Below are 20,393 nucleotides of genomic sequence, written 5' to 3' on the forward strand. Positions count from 1 at the left end.
CTCGTTCAGTGTAAGGAGCACTCCGTAATTCTAGAACTAATTTCACTCGTTTGCTGCTAGCTACCTTAAATTGTGTGTGACCGTCACTGTGTGTGTGACCGTCACTGTGTGCGTGTGTGACCGTCACTGTGTGTGTGACCGTCACCGTGTGTGTGACCGTCACTGTGTGTGTGTGTGACCGTCACTGTGTGTGTGTGTGACTGTCACTGTGTGTGTATGTTTGACTGTCACTGTGTGTGTGTCACTGTCACTGTGTGTGTGTGACTGTCACTGTGTGTGTGTGACTGTCACTGTGTGTGTGACTGTCACTGTATGTGTGTGACTATCGCTTGTGGTGTCACTGTGTGTGTGACTGTCACTGTGTGTGTCACGTCACTAATCGTGTGTGTGTGTGTCACGTGTGGTGTGGTCGACTGTCACTGTGTGTGTCACTGTCACTGTGTGTGTGACTGTCACTGTGTGTGTATGTCACTGTGTGACTACTGTGTGTGTGTGTGTCACTGTGTTCACTGTCACTGTGTGTACTGTCACTGTGTGTGTGACACTGTGTGTATGTGTGCGACACTGTGTGTGTGTCACTGTGTGTGTTGGCCGTACTGTGTGTGTGTGACCTTCACTGTGTGTGTCCTCACTGTGTGTGTGTCACTGTCACTGTGTGTGTCGTGCACTGGTCACTGCATGTGTTGACCGTGACTGTGTGTGTGTGACTGTCACTGTGTGTGTGTGACCGTCACTGTGTATGTGTGACCGTCACTGTGTATGTGACCGCCACTGTGTATGTGACCGTCACTGTGTATGTGACCGTCACTGTGTGTGTGACCGTCACTGTGTGTGTGGGTCACTGTGTGTGACACTGTGTGTGTGACCGTCACTGTGTGTGTGACCGTCACTGTGTGTGTGACCGTCACTGTGTGTGACCGTCACTGTGTGTGACCGTCACTGTGTGTGACCGTCACTGTGTGTGACCGTCACTGTGTGTGACCGTCACTGTGTGTGACCGTCACTGTGTGTGACCGTCACTGTGTGTGTGACCGTCACTGTGTGTGTGACCGTCACCGTGTGTGTGACCGTCACCGTGTGTGACTGACCGTGTTGTCACTGTGTGTGTGTGACTGTCACTGTGTGTGTGACTGTCACTGTGTGTGTGACTGTCACTGTGTGTGTGTGTGACTGTCACTGTATGTGTGTGTGTGACTGTCACTGTGTGTGTGACTGTTTGTGACTGTCACTGTGTGTGTGTACTGTCACTGTGTGTGTGACTGTCACTGTGTGTGTGTGACTGTCACTGTGTGTGTGACTGTCACTGTGTGTGTGACTGTCACTGTGTGTGACTGTCACTGTGTGTGTGACTGTCACTGTATGTGTGTGACTATCGCTGTGTGTGTGTGTGTGACTGTCACTGTGTGTGTCTTTGTGACTGTCTTTGTGACTGTCTGTGTGTGACTGTCACTGTGTGTGTGTCACTGTCACTGTGTGTGTGTCACTGTCACTGTGTGTGACTGTCACTGTGTGTGACTGTCACTGTGTGTGACTGTCACTGTGTGTGACTGTCACTGTGTGTGACTGTCACTGTGTGTGACTGTCACTGTGTGTGAGTGACCGTCACTGTGTGTGTTTGACCGTCACTGTGTGTGTGACTGTCACTGTGTGTGTGAATGTCACTGTGTGTGTGACTGTCACTGTGTGTGTCACTGTCACTGTGTTTGACTGTCACTGTGTGTGTGACTGTCACTGTGTGTGTGACTGTCACTGTGTGTGTGACTGTCACTGTGTGTGTGTGTGACCGTCACCGTGTGTGTGTGTGACCGTCACCGTGTGTGGGTGTGACCGTCACCGTGTGGGTGTGACCGTCACCGTGTGGGTGTGACCGTCACCGTGTGGGTGTGACCGTCACCGTGTGGGTGTGACCGTCACCGTGTGGGTGTGACCGTCACCGTGTGGGTGTGACCGTCACCGTGTGGGTGTGACCGTCACCGTGTGGTGTGACCGTCACCGTGTGGGTGTGACCGTCACCGTGTGGGTGTGACCGTCACCGTGTGGGTGTGACCGTCACCGTGTGGGTGTGACCGTCACCGTGTGGGTGTGACCGTCACCGTGTGGGTGTGACCGTCACCGTGTGGGTGTGACCGTCACCGTGTGGGTGTGACCGTCACCGTGTGGGTGTGACCGTCACCGTGTGGGTGTGACCGTCACCGTGTGGTGTGACCGTCACCGTGTGGGTGTGACCGTCACCGTGTGGGCGTGACCGTCACCGTGTGGGGTGACCGTCACCGTGTGGCGTGACCGTCACCGTGGTGGGCGTGACCGTCACCGTCGTGACCGTCACCGTGTGGGCGTGACCGTCACCGTGTGGGCGTGACCGTCACCGTGTGGGCGTGACCGTCACCGTGTGGGCGTGACCGTCACCGTGTGGGCGTGACCGTCACCGTGTGGGCGTGACCGTCACCGTGTGGGCGTGACCGTCACCGTGTGGGCGTGACCGTCACCGTGTGGGCGTGACCGTCACCGTGTGGGCGTGACCGTCACCGTGTGGCCGTGACCGTCACCGTGTGGGTGTGACCGTCACCGTGTGGGTGTGACCGTCACCGTGTGGGTGTGACCGTCACCGTGTGGGTGTGACCGTCACCGTGTGGGTGTGACCGTCACCGTGTGGGTGTGACCGTCACCGTGTGGGTGTGAGCGTCACCGTGTGGGTGTGAGCGTCACCGTGTGGGTGTGAGCGTCACCGTGTGGGTGTGAGCGTCACCGTGTGGGTGTGAGCGTCACCGTGTGGGTGTGAGCGTCACCGTGTGGGTGTGAGCGTCACCGTGTGGGTGTGACCGTCACCGTGTGGGTGTGACCGTCACCGTGTGGGTGTGACCGTCACCGTGTGGGTGTGACCGTCACCGTGTGGTGTGACCGTCACCGTGTGGTGTGACCGTCACCGTGTGGGTGTGACCGTCACCGTGTGGGTGTGACCGTCACCGTGTGGGTGTGACCGTCACCGTGTGGGTGTGACCGTCACCGTGTGGGTGTGACCGTCACCGTGTGGGTGTGACCGTCACCGTGTGGGTGTGACCGTCACCGTGTGGGTGTGACCGTCACCGTGTGGGTGTGACCGTCACCGTGTGGGTGTGACCGTCACCGTGTGGGTGTGACCGTCACCGTGTGGGTGTGACCGTCACCGTGTGGGTGTGACCGTCACCGTGTGGGTGTGACCGTCACCGTGTGGGTGTGACCGTCACCGTGTGGGTGTGACCGTCACCGTGTGGGTGTGACCGTCACCGTGTGGGTGTGACCGTCACCGTGTGGGTGTGACCGTCACCGTGTGGGTGTGACCGTCACCGTGTGGGTGTGACCGTCACCGTGTGGGTGTGACCGTCACTGTATGTGTGTGACTGTCACTGTGTGTGAGACTATCGCTGTGTGTGTGTGTGACTGTCGCTGTGTGTGTGTGTGACTGTCGCTGTGTGTGTCTTTGTGACTGTCTGTGCGTGACTAACACTGTGTGTGTGTGACTGTCACTGTGTGTGTGTGTGACTATCACTGTGTGTGTGTGACTATCGCTGTGTGTGTGTGTGTGTGTGATACTGTCACTGTATACGTTTGACTGTCACTGTGTGTGTGTGACTGTCACAGTATGTGTGACTGTATGTGACTGTCAGTGTGTATCTGTGTGACTGTCACTGTGTGTGTGAATGTGACTGTCGTGTGTGTGAGAGACTGTCACTCTGTCACTCTGTGTGTCTGTGTGACTCACTGTATGTGTGTGTGACTGTCATTGTGTGTGTGTTTGTCTGTGTGTGACTGTCACTGTGTGTGTCTGTCTGTGAGACAGTCGCTGTGTGTGTGACAGTCGCTGTGTGTGTGACTGTCACTGTGTGTGTGTGTATGTGAGACTCTCACAGTGTGTGTGTATGTGAGACTCTCACAGTGTGTGTGTATGTGAGACCGTCACAGTGTGTGTCTGTGTGTGACCGTCACTGTGTGGGTGTGACCGTCACTGTGTGGGTGTGACCGACACTGTGTGGGTGTGACCGTCACTGTGTGGGTGTGACCGTCACTGTGTGGGTGTGACCGTCACTGTGTGGGTGTGACCGTCACTGTGTGGGTGTGACCGTCACTGTGTGGGTGTGACCGTCACTGTGTGGGTGTGACCGTCACTGTGTGGGTGTGACCGTCACTGTGTGGGTGTGACCGTCACTGTGTGGGTGTGACCGTCACTGTGTGGGTGTGACCGTCACTGTGTGGGTGTGACCGTCACTGTGTGGGTGTGACCGTCACCGTGTGTGTGTGACCGTCACCGTGTGTGTGTGACCGTCACCGTGTGTGTGACCGTCACCGTGTGTGTGACCGTCACCGTGTGTGTGACCGTCACCGTGTGTGTGACCGTCACCGTGTGTGTGACCGTCACCGTGTGTGTGACCGTCACCGTGTGTGTGACCGTCACCGTGTGTGTGACCGTCACCGTGTGTGTGACCGTCACCGTGTGTGTGTGACCGTCACCGTGTGTGTGTGACCGTCACCGTGTGTGTGTGACCGTCACTGTGTGTGTGACCGTCACCGTGTGTGTGTGACCGTCACCGTGTGTGTGAGACCGTCACCGTGTGTGTGTGAGACCGTCACTGTGTGTGTGTGACCGTCACTGTGTGTGTGTGACCGTCACTGTGTGTGTGTGACCGTCACTGTGTGTGTGTGACCGTCACCGTGTGTGACCGTCACCGTGTGTGACTATCACCGTGTGTGTGTGACTATCACTGTGTGTGTGTGACTGTCACTGTGTGTGTGACTGTCACTGTGTGTGTGACTGTCACTGTGTGTGTGACTGTCACTGTGTGTGTGTGACTGTCACTGTGTGTGTGTGACTGTAACTGTGTGTGTGACCGTCACTGAGTGTGTGACTGTCACTGTATGTGTGTGACTGTCACTGTGTGTGAGACTGTCACTGTATGTGTGTGACTATCGCTGTGTGTGTGTGACTATCGCTGTGTGTGTGTGTGACTGTCACTGTGTGTGTCTTTGTGACTGTCTGTGCGTGACTGTCACTGTGTGTGTGTGACTAACACTGTGTGTGTGTGACTGTCACTGTGTGTGTGTGTGACTATCACTGTGTGTGTGTGACTATCGCTGTGTGTGTGTGTGTGTGAGACTGTCACTATACGTTTGACTGTCACTGTGTGTGTGTGACTGTCACAGTATGTGTGTCTGTATGTGACTGTCAGTGTGTATCTGTGTGACTGTCACTGTGTGTGTGAATGTGACTGTCGTGTGTGTGAGAGACTGTCACTCTGTCACTCTGTGTGTCTGTGTGACTCACTGTATGTGTGTGTGACTGTCATTGTGTGTGTGTTTGTCTGTGTGTGACTGTCACTGTGTGTGTCTGTCTGTGAGACAGTCGCTGTGTGTGTGACAGTCGCTGTGTGTGTGACAGTCACTGTGTGTGTGACTGTCACTGTGTGTGTGTGTGTGTGAGACTCTCACAGTGTGTGTCTGTGTGTGACTCACTGTGTGTGTCTGTCTGTGAGACAGTCGCTGTGTGTGTGACAGTCGCTGTGTGTGTGACAGTCACTGTGTGTGTGACTGTCACTGTGTGTGTGTGTATGTGAGACTGTCACAGTGTGTGTCTGTGTGTGACTGTCAGTGTGTATCTGTGTGACTCACTGTGTGTATGTGATTGTGACTGTGCGAGACTAACTGTGTGTGTGTCTGTGTGTGACTCACTGTATGTGTGTGTGACTATCACTGTGTGTGTTTCTCTGTGTCTGTGGGTGACAGTGTATGTCTGTGTGTGACTGCCACTGTTTGTGTCCGTGTGTGTCATTGTGTGTGTGTGTGTCTGTTTTTTTGTGTGTGTCCGCGCGCGCGTGTGTGTGTGTGTGGGGGCCATTCACTGTCAGTGTGTGTGTATTGGGGGGCACTAACTGTCAGTGTGTGTGTAATGTGTCAGTGTGTGTGTGTGTATGGCCACTGTCAGTGTGTGTGCGCGTGTGTGTGTGTGTGTGTGTGTAATGGGGGGCACTGACTGTCAGTGTGTGTGTGTAATGGGGGGCACTGACTGTCAGTGTGTGTATTGGGGGTCCACTGACTGTCAGTGTGTGTGCGCGTGTGTGTGTGTATTTGGGGGGGGCACTAACTGTCAGTGTGTGTGTATTGGGGGGCACTGACTGTCAGTGTGTGTGTGTATTGGGGGGCACTGACTGTCAGTGTGTGTATTGGGGGGACTGTCAGTGTGTGGGGGGCACTGACTGTCAGTGTGTGTATTGGGGGGCACTGACTGTCAGTGTGTGTGTATTGGGGGGCACTGACTGTCAGTGTGTGTGTGTGTATTGGGGGGCACTGACTGTCAGTGTGTGTGTGTATTGGGGGGCACTGACTGTCTGTGTGTGTGTGTATTGGGGGGCACTGACTGTCAGTGTGAGTGTGTGTGTGTGTGTTTGTGGGGCCACTCACTGTCAGTGTGAGTATGTGGTAGTTTATTGACTGTTAGTTGTGCTGATGGCCTGAGGTTAAGCTCCTCATCCGTTGCTGTCTGATTCCAGGTTGGCCATGAGCCATTGCCACCGATCATGGGGACAAACCTGTTTGGACACAAGGTTCTCTACCTGCCCGGCTTTTTCACCTACGGTAAGGCCAAAATAGCAGCGAGCGTCATCCATCCATTCAGTTTGTTGAGTCTAATCTCATCGCTGTACCTTTTCTCTATATCCCTTAATACCATTATGTTCCAATAATTAAAGCCCTTCAAGACCTTTCTACATACGTGAGCGGTTCAACATATATTTTAGTGCTCTAAGGTATTCAACTCCCATTTAAACATGGAATCAAATCTGCGTCTCTGCCTTTCTGACATGAGATCAACAATGACTTTTTGAGACAGTGCATTTAATATTCACTTATACTCACACACAGTGTGTGTATTATCCAGTGTGTGTGTTATCCAGTGTGTGTGTGTTACACTGTGTGTGCTACACAGTGTGTGTGTTATCCAGTGTGTGTGTGTTACACTGTGTGTGCTACACAGTGTGTGTTATACAGTGTATGTGTTATATGGTGTGCTGCACAATGTGTGTGTGTGTGTTACACAGTGTGTTACACAGTGTGATATATAGTGTGTGACATTGTGTGACACTATAACAGTGTATGTGTGTGTTATATAGTGTGTTTTACAGTACACGTGTTATACAGTGTATGTGTTATACAGTGTGCTACACAGTGCGTGTGTTATACAGTGTGTGTATGTGTGTGTGGTATACAGTGTATGTGTTATACAATGTGTGTGTTACACCGTGTGTGTTACTATACAGTGTATGTGTTATACACAGTGTATGTGTATGTCATACAGTGTATGTGTTATACACAGTGTATGTGTATGTCATACAGTGTGTGTGATACTGTGTAGATGTGTGTTACACACTGTTATATGCTGTTTGTATGCGTTATACAGTTTGTGCGTATTGCACAGTGTGTGTGTTACACAGTGTGTGTGTTATTGTATGTGAGTGTTATGCCGTTTGTGTGTGTTATACAGTGTGTAATACAGTGTTTGTGTTACACAGTATGTTGGTGGGTGTTATACAGTGTGTGTTACATAGTGTGTGTTATACTGTGTATGTGTTATACAGTAATAATAATAATAATCCTTGCATTTGATATAGCGCTTTTCACGTCGGGAGGACGTCCCAAAGCGCTTCACAGAACACACTGTAAAGTGAGTTGACTGTATATTTGTGGGCGAACGCGGCAGCCAATTGCGCACAGCAATGTCCCACAAACAGTCGTAGATTGAAAATGACCAATTTATTATTGTTTTTGGTTTTGGAGGGATTATTATTAGGCTCTGTGTGGAGTAAGGAAACTTGCCCAAGGTTTCGCTCTCTGCCTGGAATTGAACTCCGGTCTCTCACTTGCAAAGCGAGTGCTCTAACCACTGAGCTACAGGACTCCACAAAGATTAAGAGGTAAAAATGTAGACCAACAGTGGCAAATATTTAAGGATGTAGTGCAAAATTCTCCACGGTCGCATATTCACTTGCGGAATAAGAGTACCACAGGGAAAGCAATTCATCCGTGGCTAACTAGTAGCAGTTAGGGAAAGCATCAAATTAAAAGAAAAGGCTTATAAAACTGCCAAGAAAAGCAGCAAATCTGAAGATTGGGAGAGTTTTAGAAACCAGCAAAATAAAACTAAAAAACTCATTAAGAGCGAGAAAAAGGAGTATGAGAGTAAGCTCGCAACGAACATTAAGTCTGATTGTAAAAGCTTTTACAAATATATTAAGAGGGATAGGCGGGTGAGGGTAAATGTAGGTCCACTTCAGTCAGAGACGGGAGAAGTTATAATGGGGGACAAGAACACGGCAGAGTCCCTAACTGGGTACTTTGCATCTGTCTTCACCCGAGAAGACACAACAAGTCTATCAACAATAGAGATGCACCAAAGGGATAAGGACAGGGAGCAACTTAGGGAAATTTTCATTAGTAGAGAATTGGTGCTCGGGAAACTGTTAGCACTAAAAAGTGACAAATCCCCTGGTCCGGATGGTCTGCATCCCGGGGTTTTAAAAGAGGAGCTGATGAGATAGTGGAGGCCTTGTGTCTGATCTTCCAAAATTCCTTGGATTCTGGAACAGTCCCCATGATTGTAAGATCGTAAATGTCACACCACAATTTAAAAAAGGTGCAAAGGAAAAGATGGGGAACTATAGGCAGTTAGTCTCACATCAGCGATAGGAAATTTTTTAAAATCATTGATTAAGGATGTGGTAGTGCGGTATTTAGGGCACAATATAATTAGGCCGAGTCAACATGACTTTACAAAAGGGAAGTCATGTTTGACAAATCTCGTAGAGTTTTTGAGGATATTTCCAGTAAACTAGATAAGGGTGAATCAGTGGATGTGGTCTATTTGGACTTCCAGAAGGCGTTGAATAAGGTGCCGCATAAAAGGTTAGTCCAAAACATAAGGGCCCATGGAATTGAGGGGAGCATATCAACGGATTGGGGAATGGTTAACGGGTAGGAAACAAAGAGTTGGGATCATCGGGTCCTTTCCGGATTGGCGGGATGTGACTAGTGGAGTGCCACAAGGATCAGTCCTTGGGCCTCAGCTATTTACCATCTACATCAACGATGTAGATGAGGACATCGAAGCTAACATATCTAAATTTGCGGATGACACAAAACTAGGAGGAAGTGTCAACACAGAGGACGACATTAAAAAAATGCAGCGAGACATAGATAGTTTAGGTGACGTGTTAGCGTCCAGAGGGACTTGGGTGTCCTTGTACACCAATCACAGAAAGTTAATGCAGGTGCAGCTGCAGGCGAAGAAGGCGAACGGTATGTTAGCATTCATTATGAAAGGAAAAGAGTATAAGAGTAGGGAAGTCTTACTGCAACTGTATAGGGCCCTGGTGAGACCACACCTGGAATACTGTGTGCAGTTTTGGTCTCCTCATGTAAGGAAGGACGTACTTGCCTTGGAGGGGGTGCAGCGTAGATTTACTATGTTAGTACCAGGGATGAAGGGGATGAGTTACGAGGATAGGCTGAACAATTTGGGCCTATATTCTCTAGAATATAGAAGAATTAGAGGGTATCTTATAGAAACCTCTAACAACAACAACAACAAGATTGCATTTATAGAGCGCCTTTCACGTCGGGAGGACGTCCCAAGGCGCTGGACAGTTGGGTCGGGACCCGAGCATTGGGGGAAATGGTCAGGGTGAGGGGAGGGAAGGGAGGGAACGAGGAAGGGGTAGAGAGTCGAGAGAGAAGGTGAAGGCACGGTTGAAGAGAATAAGATCATCAAAGAGGAAGAACTTCTTCACTCAAAGGGCAGTGAATGTATGGAACTCACTACCCCAAAGTGCTGTTGACGCTCAGTCCTTGAACATATTCAAGACTGAGATAGATAGGTTTCTTATTGCAAAAGGGATTAAGGGATATGGGGATAAGGCAGGGGGGTGGGGGGGAGGCTGGGGGGGAGGGGAGGCTGGCTGGGGTTGGGGTGATATGGGGATAAGGCAGGTCAGGTTATTAGCTGGAGTTAGATTAGAAGATCAGACATGATTGAATGGCGGGGCAGAGGCTCGAAGGGAAGAATGGCCTCCTCCTGCTCCGACATGTTATGTTACAGTATGTGTGTGTTACACTGTGTGTGTGTTACAGTGTGTTATACAGTCTGTGTGTGTTACACAGCCTGTGTGTGTTATACAGTATGTGTGACATATTGTGTGTGTGTTATACAGAGAGTGTGTGTGTGTTACACAATGTGTTTGTGTTATACAATGTGTGTTACTCAATGTGTGCAATACACTATGTGTGTGTTACACAGTGTGTGTGACACAGTATGTGTGTGTGTTATTCAGTGTGTATTACTCAGTGTGTGTTACTCAGTGTGTTTGTTATACTGGGTATGTGTGTGTTATACAGTGTGTGTTTTATACTGTGTGTGTGTGTTATACAGTGATTGTGTTAGACAGTGTATGTATTATACAATATGTGTCATACAATGTGTGTGCCATACAGTGTGTTATACAAGTGTGTGTCTTATACAGTGCATGCATTACACAGTGTGTGTGTTATACAGTGTATGTGTCGTATAGTGTGTGTTATACAATGTGTGTTATACAGTGTATGTGTTGTATAGTGGGTGTTATGTAGTGTGTGTTATACAATGTGTGTTGTATAATGTGTGTGTTATCCAGTATATGCGTTACACAGTGTGTGTGTTATACAGCGTGTGTGTTTTATACACAGTGTGTTACACAATGTGTGTATGTTATACAGTGTGACACTGTGTGTTATGCAGTATGTATGTGTTATACCCTATATGTGTGTGTCATAAAGTGTGTCTGTCATACACACAGTGTGTGTTACACAGTGTATGTGTGTGTTATACAGTGTGTGTTGTGTAGTGTGTGTGTCATAGTGTGTGTTATGGAGTGTGTGTGTTATATAGTGTGTGTGTTATACAGTGTGTTATACAATGTGTGTGTTACACAGTGTGTGTTATACCATGTGTATTATACTGTGTGTGTGTCATACAGTGCGTGTGTCATACGTGTGTTATGTAGTGTATGTGTTATATAGTGTGTGTGTGTTATACAGTATGTATTATACAGTGTGCGTCATGCAGTGTGTGTTTCATACAGTGTGTGTGTCATACAGTGTGTCATACAGTGTGTGTGTCATACAGTGTGTGTCATATAATGTGTGTGTCATTCAGTGTGTGTATGTTACACTGTGTGTGTGTGTTATACAGTGTGTGTTACACAGCAGTGTTAGTTCCTGCAGCTCTCTTCACAGCCTGGCATATTGTCCAAATCGATGGAAAAAAGGGGCTGTTCAGGGGATTGACCCCACGCATCTTGTCGAATTCTATCACAACTATTATTCACAGCAAAGCAAAACAGGTAAGCAGAAATCTGCTGAGCTATTTTTCTTCTCTCTGCTTGTTGTTACTGTACAACCATGAGGTCCACATGAGCCACAAACCCATTCATCTGCTTGCTTCCCACTTGCTTCCCATACTCATCCGTGTTCCTCTTAGAAGCATCTTAAGCATCACCCTGGCTCAGTTTGTAGCATTCTCGCTTCTGCGTTCGAAGATTGTGGGATCATTCGGGTCTTTGAGCTCATAATCTAGGTTGGCACACCAGTGGAGTTCTGTCCGAGGTTGCATCCTTCAGGTGAGACTTTAAACAGAGGTCTCATCTGTCTGTTCAAGTGGACATTAAAGATCCCATGACACTATTAAAAGAGGGAAAGGAGTTGGTCATTGGTCATTCACTTCATGGCTGTTTGTGGGATATTGCTGTGCAAAAATTGGCAGCCTCATTTGTCTAAAAATACAGTTAAGCTGATTTCGAGGGAGGATGGAGATCAGAATGTAGCATCAGGGAGTGGAAACAAATTACATAGTGAACGAGGGGAGACGAATAGAAATGAAACAAGGAATAGTCCAGCAAAAAGTGGAAAGAGACGGGGAGAAATGTAGAGCGGATTAAGCCGGTCTTGGAGTGCATGTGTGTAAATGCACGGAGCATGACCAATAAGCTTGGTGAGCTGCGGCTCGAGTTGCCACATGGGGTTATGATGTAGTGGTATTTACGGAGACTTGGCTCAAGCAAGGACAGGAGTGGGAGCTGAATATTCCTGGCTACACTGTAATCAGGAGGGATAGGGAAGGGAAACAAGGAGGGATGGCAATACTCATTAGGGACACGGTCCTGGAAAAGGACAATGTGTTAGAGGGTCCAAAAACTGAATCTATTTGGTTAAGAGTTACGGAGCAGAAACGGAGCTGTTACTCTGTTAGGTATTTACTATAGACCTCCAAATAGTGGGAAAGAGATCGATGAGTAAATCTGCAGCAGATTTCAGAAAGGTGCAAAACCAATAGAGTAGTGATAATGGGGGACTTCAATTATCCTCACATGGACTGGGAAAATAACAGTGTAAAGGGCAAGGAAGGGAGGAATTCCTGCAGGAGAACTTTCTGGATCAGCATGTTTCCAGCCCAATGAGGAAGGAAGCAGAGCTGGATCTGGGAAATGAAGTGGGGCAATTGGAGGAGGTTTCAGTAGGAGAGCATCTGGATAACAGTGATCACAATATCATTAGATTTAGAATAGTTATGGAAAAGGACAACAATCAACTGGAAGCGGGCTAATTTCAGTGAGCTAAAAAGGGACCTGGCCAGGATAGATTGGAAAGAAAGATTGGCAGGTAAGACAGCAAACGAACAATGGGAAGCCTTCAAGGAGGAGATAGTTCAGGGACAGAGCAAATACATTCCCACAAAGGGGAAAGGAAGGACAGTCAAACCTCCCTGGATGACTAAGGAAATTGGGATTAAAATAAAACAGAAAAAGGAGGACAGATGTCCTCCTTATGACAAATGTCAGGTCCAAAACACACAGGATAATCAAATAGAATATAGTAACCTTCACTGCGAGGAGATGCTGGATTTCCTTGAATCCAAGATCAAGGGAATCCGCTCCGCGGTCACTTCCCCTCCAACTTCCACCCACCACCCACCCCTTCCCTCCCACACTCCGACTCCTACCCATCCTCCCCTACACACCTTCGTACCCGTTTCCCCACCCTCTGTCACTGAACTCATCCTATCCCTAAAACCAACCACCTGCTCCCTTGACCCCATCCCCACTCCACTCCTTATCTCCCAGCTCCACTTTCTTGCCCCACATATCACTGACATCATCAACCTGTCCCTCTCCTCTGGCTCTGTCCCCATTCCATTAAAAACTGCCACCATCACGCCCACCCTGAAAAAACCCTCCCTTGATGCGTCGCAGCTATCAAGCTACCGGCCCATCTCCAACCTCCCCTTTCTCTCCAAGGTCTTGGAAAGAGTTGTCGCCTCCCAACTGCGCTCTTTCCTTCCCACCCATTCTCTTTTTGAACCCCTTCAGTCAGGTTTCCGTGCTGCCCATAGCACAGAAACTGCCCTGGTCAAGGTCACCAATGATATCCTGACCATCTGTGACCAGGGCTCCCTCTGTCTCCTCGTCCTCCTCGACCTATCGGCAGCATTCGATACGGTCGACCACGCTATCCTACTCCACCGCTTGTCCTCCCACCTCAACCTTCAAGGCACTGTCCTTGAATGGTTTAGGTCGTACCTTTCTCACCGTCTTCACTTTGTCTCAACGAATGGCTTCTCCTCCACCCCCCGTACTGTCTCATGTGGTGTCCCTCAGGGCTCTGTCCTCGGTCCCCTCCTCTTCACCCTCTATATGCTCCCCCTCGGTGACATCATCCGCAGACATGGAGTTAACTTCCACATGTATGCGGATGACACCCAACTCTACCTTTCCTCCTCTACTCTCAACTCCACGACCACCGATGTCCTGACAGCTGTCTGTCCGACATCGAGTCCTGGACGAGAGACAACTTTCTTCAGCTCAACGTGCGAAAAACCGAGGCCCTCCTGATTGGCTCACGTCAGCGCCTCCGCACCTCAGGCGCTGACACCATCAGCATCCAAGGCTGCACTCTCCACCTCTCAAAGCCATCAGGAACCTCGGCGTTTTGTTCGACCCTGAGCTGTCCTTTCTCCCTCACATCCGCACTACAACTGGCACCGCCTTCCATCACCTTCGGAACATCGCCAGACTACGGCACTACCTCACCCCTCACGCGGCTGAAACCCTGGTTCACGCTTTTGTCACCTCAAGGCTGGACTATGGGAACTCTCTCCTCGCCGGCCTTCCCGCCACCTCCCTCCACAAGCTGCAGGTCATTCAGAACTCTGCAGCTCGTGTACTGTCCCGCACCAGGCCTCGCGCCCACATCACTCCCACCCTCGCTCGCCTCCACTGGCTCCCCATCCCCCAGAGGATTGATTTCAAGATCCTCATCCTCACCTACAAGGCCATTCACGGCCTTGCTCCCTCCTACCTCTCCAACCTACTATCCCCCTACCTACCTGCCCGTACCCTCCGTTCCTCTGGCTCCGGTCTGCTCCACGTCCCCCGCCCCAACCGCCCCACCATCGGTGGTCGGGCCTTCAGCCTCTCAGCCCCGAGGCTCTGGAACTCCATCCCCCAGTGCCTTCGCCGCTTCCTCCCTTTCCTCCTTCAAGGCCGGTCTCAAAACCTTTCTCTTTGACTGTGCCTTCAGCTCCCCTCTCGACTCTCTTCCTCCTCCTCGCTCCCTCCCTTCCCTCCCCTCACCCTGACCATTTCCCCCTCCTCTCTCCCTCCCTTCCCTCCCCTCACCCTGACCATTTCCCCCCTGCTCGGGTCATGACCCAACTGTGCAGCGCCTTGGGACGTCCTCCTGACGTGAAAGGCGCTTTATAAATGGAATCTTGTTGTTGTATCTTGTTGTAAGTACAGAGGAGAAGTGAAAAGGGAATTAAGAGGGGAGAAGAGATTGTACAACAAAAGATTAGCAGGAGACATAAAAGGGAACCCTAAGGTATTTTATAAGTGTGTCAAGAGTAAAAGGTTAATCAAAGGTGGGGTGGGTCCAATTAGGGACCCGATTGGACATCTTGTTGAGGCAGAGGGCACGGCTGATGTACTAAATAAGTACTTTGCAACTGTCTTCACAAAAGAAGACGATGCAACCAATGCCACAATATCGCAGGGGTGTGAACAGAAATTGGATATGATAAAAATCAACAGAGAGGAGGTACTAAAAAGACTGTCGATGCTCAACATAGATAAGTCACCCGGTCCGGACGGAATGCATCCTAGGTTACTGAGGGAAGCAAGGGTAGAAATAGCGGAGGCTCTGGCCACAAGCTTTCAATCCTCCTTGGACACTGGAGTGGTACCAAAGGACTGAAGGGCTGCAAATGTTACTCACCTGTACAAAAAGGGGCAGAAGGATAAACCTGAGAACTACAGCCAATCAGCCTAACGTCAGTAGTGGGGAAACTTCTGGAGACTATAATCCGGGACAATATAAATTCTCACTTAGAAAAATATGGTTTAATAAAGGACAGTCAACACGGATTTGTTAAAGGCAAATCGTGTCTGACAAACCTGATAGAATGTTTTGTTGAAGTGACTGAGAGGGTGGATGAAGGTAGTGCAGTAGATGTAGTTTATTTAGATTTTCAAAAGGCATTTGACAAAGTGCCACATAAGAGACTTATAAACAAAAGAGAAGCCCACGGTATTAAAGGGACTGTGGCAACATGGATCCAGAACTGGCTGGGAGACAGAAAGCAGAGTGGTAGTAAACGGTTGCTTTTCTGACGGGAGGGAGGTGCGTAGTGGTGTCCCTCAGGGGTCGGTATTGGGACCACTGCTCTTTCTGATTTATATTAATGATCTGGACCTGGATATAGGGAGCACAATTTCCAAATTTGCAGACCATACTAAGCCAAGAAAAGTAGTTAATGGTGAGGAGGACAGCACCAGCCTCCAAGAGGACTTAGATAGAATGCAAAATGGGCAGAAACGTGGCAGATGAGGTTTAATGTGAAGAAATGCGAAGTGTTGCATTTTGGGAGGAAGAATGAGGAGAGGCAATATTAGCTGATGGTACAGTCTTAAAGGGGGCAAATGAACAGAGAGACCTGGGGGTCCACATCAGCCAATCTCTGAAGGTGGCAGGACAGGTAGCTAAAGCCGTTTAAAAAGCATACGGGATACTAAGCTTTATAAATAGGGGCATAGAATGCAAAGGCCCCAGGAGGTTATGTTGAATATTTATAAAATGCTGTTAGGCCTCAGTTGGAGACTGCGTTCAGTTCTGGGCACCGCACTTTAGGAAAGATGTTGGCGCATTGGAGAGAGTGCAAAGGAGGTTTACCAGTATGGTACCAGGAATGAAGGACCTTAGTTATGAGGAGAGGTTAGTGAAACTAGGATTATTCTCCCGAGAGCAGAGAAGATTAAGAGGGGATTTAATAGAGGTTTTCAAGATCATGAGAGGATTTGATAGGTTGAACCGGGAAAAACTGTTCCCACTGTAACCCGAGGACACTGATTTAAGATAGTTGGTAAAAGAACCAGAGAGGAGGTGAGGAAACATGTTTTCACCAGCGAGTTGTTGGGATCTGGAATGCATTACCTGAAAGGGCAGTGGGAGCCGATTCAATAACAACTTTTAAGGGAGAAGTAGATGGGTATTTGGGGAGGACAGGATTGCAGGGCAATGGAGAGAAAGCGGGCCAGTGGGATTGGGCTGGATTGCTATTTTAGGAGCCGGCACAGACGCGATGGGCCGAATGGCCTCTCTCTGTGCTGTATGGTTCTATGATTCTATGATTTGCAGTAAGATCCTGTGAAGGGCTTTGAGACATTTCGACTCATGATAAATGACTATGCCAAATGCAAGTATTATTATCTAATTCAATTTTAACCGAATTTATTAATTCTGCCTTCACTACAGTTTGTAGCATTCTGTGTCAATCTATCTGTACGAAGACATTTTTCCTATTCTCTCCTTTAATTTTTTTGCTCTTATTTAAAATGTCTACCTCCTCATTATTGACATCCTGAACAGAGGAAAGACGTTATTGCTCTTAAATGCTAATATAACATTTTCTAGTCTCTGTTCCGATTGGGAGACTTACACCATTGTGACAGTACCTATAGAGCTTCTGCTCTAAGAATTGTAAGTACAGAATTGTAGCTCCGCTCTCGCACTTACACACACATGAGCAGACAACTGTGTCAGCCTCAGTAAATGCTCCAGTTCATTTCACTGCTATTGATAACTTTGATTTTTAAAACAGCAGATGGCAAGAAATAAAGCCCAGCAATATGCAAAGAAATCATTTCTGACATTCCCAAGGTTTGAGAATATTGACTGCACAATAATAATAATTGTTGCATTTGATTAAGCTCTGTATCACGTCATTGATAAGCGTTTTAAGCACTCTGAGATGCTACCTGCGTGGAGGGTGCTATATAAATGCAAGTTGTTGTTGTTGCAACATCTCAAAGCGTTTTACAGAATATACTGTAAAGTGAATTGACTGTATATTTTGTGGCTGAAATGCACTAATTGCGCACAGCGGCATGACATAAACAGTCATGGATTGAGTGACCAATTTATTTTGGGGAGGAAGTGGATTATTACCCCAGAAAGCAATCCACCAATCGACCAACAACCAGGTTCCGACTTAATGCTGGGTAAACAGAGCCGTGTGGAGTAAGGGAACTTGCCTAACCTTTGCCCTGCCCGGGAATCAAACCCAGGTCTCCTCGCTTGCGAGGCGAGCGCACTAACCACCACACTGCAGGACTCCCACTACTTAGATTCCAACGTTAAATTCCATCACTAACCTGAGCCATTGTGAAAGGCTGATGTCGGGTGCAGGGTGTGCGGTGCAGGATGTGGGGTGCAAGGTGAGGGGTGTGGTGTGCGGGTTGTTGGATGTGTGGTTGCGAGTAGCGGGGTGTGGGTGTGGGGTATGGAGTGTGGGGTGTGGGGTATGTGTGGCGGGGCATGTGGTGTGGGGTGTGGGTTGCAGGGTTTGGGGTACAGGGTGTGGGGTGCAGGGTGTGGGTTGTTGTGCTGGGGGTGTGGTTGTGGTTGGGTGCAGGTGTGGGTTGCGGGTGCAGGGTGGGGTGCAGGTGTGGATGCGTTATGGGGTGTGTGTATGGGTGCGAGGTGTGCTTGCAGGGTTGTGCAGGGTTTGGGTGCGGAGTGTGTGTAGGGTGTGGGTTGTGGGGTTTGTGGGATGTGTGATGTGGGTGCCGTGTGCGTGGTGTGGGGTGCGGGGTGTATGGTGTGGGGTGCAGGGTGTGCGGTGCAGGATGTGGGGTGCAGGGTGTGGGGTGCAAGGTGAGGGGTGTGGTGTGCGGGTTGTTGGATGTGTGGTATGGGGTGCGGGGTGTGGAGTGTGTGGTGTAGGGTGTGGGGTGTAGGGTTTGGGGTGCAGGGTGTGGTGTGCGAGGTGTGTGTTGTGGGGTGTGGGTGTGTGGCATGGGGTGCGGGGTGTGGGATGCGGGATGCAGGATTTGGGGTGCGGGGTGTGGGGTGCGAGGTGTGCGTTGTGGGGTGTGAGTTGTGGGGTTTATGGGTGTGGGGTGTGTGGTGTGTGGTGTGGGGTGCGGGGTATGGGTTGTGGGGTGTGGCTTGTGGTGTGTGGTTTGTGGGGTGCAGGGTGCCGGGTGCAGGGTGCGGGGTGCAGAGTGTGGAGTGCGGGTCATGGAGTGTGTGGTATAGGGTGCGGGGTGTGGTGTGGGCTACGGGGTGTGTGATGTGGGCTGCGGGGTGCGTGGTGTGGCGTATGTGATTTGGGGTGCAGGGTGCGTGATGTGGGGTGTGGCGTGTGTGGTGTGGGTTGTGGGCTGTGTGGTGCGGGGTGCTGGGTTGCGGGGTGTGGGGTGCAGGGTGTGGCGTGTGTGTTGTGGGGTGTGTGGTGTGGGCTGCGGGGCGTGTGGTGTGGGGTGTGGCGTGTGTGGTTTGGGGTTCGGGGCGTGTGGTGTGGGGTGCATGGTGTGGAGTGCGGGTTGTGGGGTGTGTGTTGTGGGGTGTGTGGTGTGGGCTGCAGGGTGTGTGGTGTAGGCGGCGGGGTACGTGGTGTGGCGTGTGTGGTTGGGGTGCGGGGTGTGTGATGTGGGGTGCGGGTTATGGGTTGTGTGGGGTGTGTGGTGTGGAGTGGGGTGTGGGTTATAGGTTGTGGGGTGTGACTTGTGGGGTGTGGCTTGTGGGGTGCGGGGTGCGGCTTGTGGGGTGCGCAGTGCAGGGTGTGGGTTGCGGGGTGCAGCGTGTGGGGTGTAGAGTGTGGGTTGCAGGGTGTGTGGTATAGGGTGCGAGGTGTGCATTGCAGGGTTTGGGGTGCAGGATGTGGGGTGCGGAGTGTGTGTTGTAGTGTGTGGGGTTTGTGGGATGTGTGATGTGGGTGCTGTGTGCGTGGTGTGGGGTGCGGGGTGTGTGGTGTGGGGTGCGAGGTGTGTGTTGTGGGGTGTGTGGGATGTGTGGTGTGGGTGCCGTGTGCGTGGTGCGGAGTGTGCAGTGTGGGGTGTATGGTGCGGGGTGTGGGGTGCAGGGTTTGGGGTGCAGGGTGTGGTGTGCAAGGTGTGTGTTATGGGGTGTGGGTGTGTGGCATTGGTGTAGGGTGTGGGGTGCGAGGTGTGTGTTGTGGGGTGGAGGGTGTGGGGTTTATGGGGTGTGGGGTGTTTGGTGTGGGGTGCGGGTTATGGGTTGTGTCGGGTGTGGGGTGTTTAGTGTGGGGTGGGGTGCGGGGTATGGGTTGTGGGGTGTGGCTTGTGGGGTGTGGTTTGTGGGGTGCAGGGTGCGGGGTGCAGGGTGTGGAGTGCAGGGTGTGGAGTGTGTGGTATAGGGTGTGAGGTGTGGGTTGCAGGATTGGGGTGCAGGGTGTGGGTTGTGGTGTGCGAGGTGTGTTGTGGGCTGTGGGTTGTGGGGTGTGGTGTGGGGTGCGGAGTGTGTTGTATGGGATGTGTGGTGTGGGCTGTGGGTTGTGGTGTGGGGTGCGGAGTGTGTTGTGTGGGATGTGTGGTGTGGGGTGCAGAGTGTGTGGTGTGGAATGTGTGGTGCAGGGTGTGGGTTGGGGGTGGTGTGGGTGTGGGGTGGGTGGTGTGTCGTGTGGGGTGTGGGTTGTGGAGTGTGGGTTGTGGGGTTTGTGCGATGTGTGGTGTGGGGTGCAGTGTGCGGGGTGCAGGGTGCGGGGTGTGTGGTGTGCTGTGTGAGTGGTGTGTGGGTGGTGTTTGGTGGGTGGTGTGGGGTGTGTGGTGTGTCGTGTGGGGTGTGTCGTGTGGGGTTTGTGGGATGTGTGGTGTGGGGTGCGGGGTTGTGGGGTGTGGGATGCGGTATGTGGGGTGTGAGGTGTGTGGTGTGGGCTGTGAGGTGTGGGGTGTGGGTTGCAGGGTTTGGGGTGCAGGGTGTGGGGTGCGAGGTGTGTGTTGTGGGGTGTGGGTGTGTGGCATGGAGTGCGGGGTGTGGGGTGCGAGGTG

General features: G+C 50.7%; 1 protein-coding gene across 1 annotated transcript in view; it reads left to right on the top strand.

The window, feature by feature from the left end:
• LOC103190338 (mitochondrial carrier homolog 1) overlaps positions 1 to 20,393 on the top strand; it is a gene marked incomplete in the record, with an annotated part of 37,559 nt that overhangs the window by 2,183 nt on the left and 14,983 nt on the right. Inside the window, 2 exon segments of the mRNA XM_042342141.1 lie at positions 6,519 to 6,603; positions 11,290 to 11,396. Of these exon segments, the coding sequence (XP_042198075.1) occupies positions 6,519 to 6,603; positions 11,290 to 11,396 (192 nt within the window).

This window comes from Callorhinchus milii, unplaced genomic scaffold, assembly GCF_018977255.1.
Source record: "Callorhinchus milii isolate IMCB2004 unplaced genomic scaffold, IMCB_Cmil_1.0 Scaffold19, whole genome shotgun sequence".
Classification (NCBI taxonomy): Eukaryota; Metazoa; Chordata; class Chondrichthyes; order Chimaeriformes; family Callorhinchidae; genus Callorhinchus; species Callorhinchus milii.